General features: G+C 29.4%; 1 protein-coding gene across 1 annotated transcript; it reads left to right on the forward strand.

The window, feature by feature from the left end:
- Positions 1–1582: 1582 nt before the first annotated feature.
- On the forward strand, positions 1583–3123 carry LOC140431454 (uncharacterized; the record flags this gene model as incomplete). The annotated part of the gene is made up of 1 exon (XM_072519381.1): positions 1583–3123. A coding segment is annotated over exon 1 (1541 nt), but the record flags the coding sequence as incomplete, so codon positions are not given.
- Between the last annotated feature and the right edge of the window lie 1988 nt (positions 3124–5111).

Raw genomic sequence — 5111 nt, forward strand, 5'->3', positions numbered from 1 at the left:
CATAAAAATGCAGTCACGTTGAACATATCTTATTTGCGTCAGATTTAATCTTTTGACCCATAAAAATGCAGTCACATTGAATAACAACTTATCTGCATCAGATTTGATCTTTCTGACCTCTAAAAATACAATCACGTTTAATAACAACTAGTTTGCAGAATTATTGATAAATTTAAACTTTTTGATCCTAAAATATAATCACGTTGAATAACAAGTTACAGAAATACGTCAATTGATTTTTTTTTTACTGGATAAGTATAAATTGGAGAGCATCCTAATATTTGGGTTTTATTTGTGCATTCGAAAGTTACCAAGTTAAGTTGAACCAGTTACTAGTGAAAAAAAAATGAGTCAGCAAGTAGTCGATGAACTTTCCAACCAGATTGTAGAGAAGATGGAATCGGTAAGTAGATTAATTAAGAGAAAATCTGATTTACGAAACGTAATAAGATATTTGAAAAAACAAATTTTTATTTTGAATAAATGTTTAAAGAATAGGGTTTCTTGTGTTAAAAATTTTCACTGTATAGAAGCAAATTTAACTATTCTTAAAACATATCTTGAAAACTTTAAGAACAGACTAAATGCTAGAAAAACTCTTAAAAGGTGTTTATTGTGGCAGGATGTGGAATCTTGTTTTAATAGTAGAATAAAAACAGGGCTAATAGTCAATTTAAAATATAAAGAACCCAAAATATTTTTGGAAAAAGCTTTTAGGAGTTTTTCAATTCAAATTAGAAAAAGTTTGTTGTCGTGTCTTTTAAAAGTTAATTTGATTTTATATGGTGTTTTTATCAAACCACAAAATGGTGAAACCTCTATTAAACATTTTTCAACCAAAAATGTAACAATTGACCAAAATACAGACCTCAAGGATTGGTATAAAATTAATTGTATTAATGTGATTTTAAAAAAATTTGAGGAATTTCAAGAAAGAGATAGTGGTTGGGCACTATCACAGATTCTACATTTAAAAGTTAATATAAATAGGTATAATCCAATACTGAGTGGTATTTCCACCTATGTTAAATTACCTAAATATATAAGCAATACAAAGAGTGTAATTAACATTAAAAATTCTGATCCTTATTGTTTTCTCTGGTCAATTGTTGCAGCGTTACATCCTGCTAAAATCAATGTTACACGAACCTCATCTTATCCTCATTTTAGTAAGATATTAAAGTATCATAATATCAGTTTTCCCATTGACATAAAAGATATCCCTAAATTTGAAAATTTAAATAAACTTTCAATAAATGTTTTTACAACAAAAGGAACAGGAAAGGAAATTTTACCTTTGCTATTAAGTAAGACTAGTTTTTCTCCTCGTATTAGTTTACTTTTAATTCATTCTCAAGATAATAGTACAAATAATAATAGTAGTGATGAGGATGATGGTCCTTTGTGTAGAAAAGATCTATTTCATTTTGCTTATATTAAAAATTTTTCAAGATTAGTAAATCAACAAGTTAAAAATGTTAGAAACAAAAAATGGTTTTGTGAAAGATGTTTTAATCATTTTAGTAATGATGCACTCTTACAAAATCATTTAGAGGACTGTATTAATTCAAATTCAGTTAAGATGGTTTTACCAACAGAAAAGAATAATATTATGAAATTTAAAAATTTTAAACATAAAGAACTTGTTCCTTTTGTTATTTATGCTGATCTAGAAAGTATTTTTATAAAATGCATTGACAATAACAATGATCCTAATATAAAAACTTATTTGTCTCAAAAGCATGAAGCTTTTAGTATAGCTTATTATTTTAAATCTTCTTATAATGATTCCTTATCATACTATAAATCATTTACCGGTCACGACTGTCTTGTGTGGTTTGTAAGAGAACTTGAAAAGATAGCAAAGAGAATAACTAGAGAAAATTTATTGCAAAAATTCAACAAGTTAGGTCCATTAACTGATAAAGAAAGACATGATTTTAATTTGAGTTTTGTTTGTCATATTTGCACTAAACCTATAGTCGATCCATTGGATAAAGTTAGAGATCATTGTCATATTACAGGAAAATTTCGAGGAGCTGCTCATAGATCTTGTAATGCTAATTATCAAAATACACATACAATTCCGATTGCATTTCATAATCTCTCTGGCTATGACGCACATTTTTTAATTAAAAGCCTTAATAATAACGTTAAAGGTAATATATCACTACTTCCTCTAAACAAAGAGAGGTATATATCATTTACCAAATACATTCAAAATACAAATATTAATTTTAGGTTTATAGATTCGTTTCGATTTATGTCTGATTCATTAGATAAACTTTCCTGTAATCTAGATGATGATCAAAAACAAATAACGAGAAGGTACTTTGAAGATGATTTTAAATTTAATTTAGTTAAACGAAAAGGTGTTTTCCCATATGAATACCTCGATAATTGGGAAAAGTTGCAAGATACTTGCTTGCCACCTATTGATAGTTTCTTTAGTAAAATTAATAATGAAGGAATAACTCATGAGGATTATCAACACGCATGCACTGTTTGGAACACGTTTGAGATAAAAAACTTGCAAGAGTACGCGGAATTATATTTAAAAACTGACGTATTACTTTTAAGTGATATTTTTGAAAACTTTAGACTGATGTGTTTAAAAACATACGGTTTAGATAGTTTGCATTATTTTACTTTACCAGGGTTAGCATTTGATGCCATGTTAAAAGTAACAAATGTAGAATTAGAGCTTTTAACAGATATCGAAATGGTTTTGTTCTTTGAAAAAGCAAAACGAGGAGGAGTGTCACAATGTAGTAACAGATATGCAGAAGCGAACAATAAGTACATGGGTGATAAATATAATCCTGGTAAAGAAACCTCTTGTACAATGTACTTTGATGTGAACAATCTATATGGTTCAGCTATGAGTTATTTCCTTCCTTATGGAGGATTTGAATGGATACCCTTAAATGATATTTACAATTACAATATATTAAATTGTCCCAATGATAGTGAATACGGATACATGCTGGAAGTGGACCTTGAGTATCCAAAAGAACTTTTTAATTCACACAAAGATTTGCCATTGTGTCCAGAACACATAACTCCACCAACTTCTAATTCTACCATTAAAAAACTCTTAACGACATTGTATGATAAAAAGAAGTATGTTATTCATTATATGTATTTAAAACAAGTTATTAGCTTGGGACTGAAGCTTGCTAAGATTCATCGATGCCTAAAATTTAAACAATCACCTTGGTTAAAGAAATATATTGACTTAAACATTGAATTGAGAAAGGAGAGCAAAAATGAATTTGAAAAAAATTTATTCAAACTTTTTATAAACGCTCCGTATGGCAAAAGTATAGAGAATGTACGTAAATATAAGGATATAAAAATTGTAAACAAACTGGGTGGTAACTACGGTGCTAACTATTACATTTCCCAACCGAATTTTCATAGTTGTACCATATTTGATGAAAATATGGTAATAATTGAAATGCAAAAACAGAAAATTAATTTTAACAAACCTATTTACATTGGGATGTGTATTTTAGATATTTCGAAAACAATTTTGTATGACTTCCATTATAATTATATTAAAAAAAAATTTCAAGATAAAGCCAAGTTATTATACACGGACACAGATAGTTTAATATATCAGTTTTTTGTTGATGATATATATGCTCATATTAAAGAGGATATTCATAAGTTTGACACATCAGAGTACACTGAAAATAATGTCTATAACATTCCCTTAAGGAATAAAAAAGTATTGGGCTTGATGAAAGATGAAAACAAAGGTCAAATTATGACACATTTTATAGGATTGCGCTCAAAAATGTACACGATAAAAACTTTAAATCAGGATCAGGAAATTAAAAAAGCAAAAGGAATTAAGAAATCAGCTTTAAAGGAACTAACTTATGAAGATTATTATAAAAGTTTATTTAAAAAAACAATTGTAGAGGTTTCCCAAAACTCTATTGTCTCCAAAAAACATGACGTCTATACAATAACTCAAAGAAAAGTTGCACTTAGTCCATATGATGATAAAAGAATGGTTAATTTTTTAAGCACTGACACTTTACCATGGGGTTTCAATGATAAATAATTCTTAAATACGTTTGATAGTAAAAAAGTTCCTTATTCTTTATTTATTATTTTGGTAATAAATAAAAGTTTGTTTTTTAAATTATCTTTCTATTTTTGTACATCAGGTTTTCTTTAACCGATTAATCTACAAATTAAAATGGGTCCTCTATGGTGTGGTAAGTTATTTCACATATAACTTAAAAAATATATCGGTAATTAAAGCTGTTTTTTTTTCTTTAGAAAAGTAAATTGTCATGGGAAAAAGTTTTTACCGACCAAAAAAGATTTATAAAATTACAATCGAATACAAGAAGTATTCGATAATACAAAATATATATACACAATAAAGCATTTATGTGATACATAGTTATTTTTCATTTTCCTACAAGTTTCAAAAGTAAAGACTAGGCAGGCTAGGCTAGGCAGGCTATACAGATATATCTAAGCATCGTACACAAAAAAAAAATTTTTTGACGCAACAACACCTAAAATATTTTCAAGTCTCAATACAAAATTTATTTTTTCGATCACCCTGTACAAATTTAACAAAAAGAAGAGGAGATGAAGCGATAAGCGATGAGTTTTGCACTCGACATACAAGGTGGTCCGTTCCACTCAAAGACACCCCCTCTGGTCATTGTCGACCGATTCTTTTACTTCTTCAGAACAGGTAAGACAAAGAAGAGACAAGTGTAAAAACATACAGGTAACGTAGGTGACAATTCTTCGGCTGAGAAGAAGAGATCTAGAGATAAGCGACTAGTTCTTACGACCCTCTGGTCATTGTTGATCACTTCTTCGGGAGAGAAGAAGAAGAGATCAAGCGATAAGCGACCAGTTCTTACAACCCTCTGGTCATTGTCGATCACTTCTTGTACTTCTTGTACACCCCCAAGGTCAAATCATGGCATCGATACCTTCGCATCGGAGACCCTGATGGACAGGTTACCAAAGTGATTCAGGACCCCGCTTCCTTATCTACTCATACATACACACACTCACACACGCGCACAAACACACGCACACACGCACAAACACACACACACTCCTCAACT

The sequence above is a fragment of the Diabrotica undecimpunctata genome, unplaced genomic scaffold (genome assembly GCF_040954645.1).
Source record: "Diabrotica undecimpunctata isolate CICGRU unplaced genomic scaffold, icDiaUnde3 ctg00000750.1, whole genome shotgun sequence".
Lineage (NCBI taxonomy): Eukaryota > Metazoa > Arthropoda > Insecta > Coleoptera > Chrysomelidae > Diabrotica > Diabrotica undecimpunctata.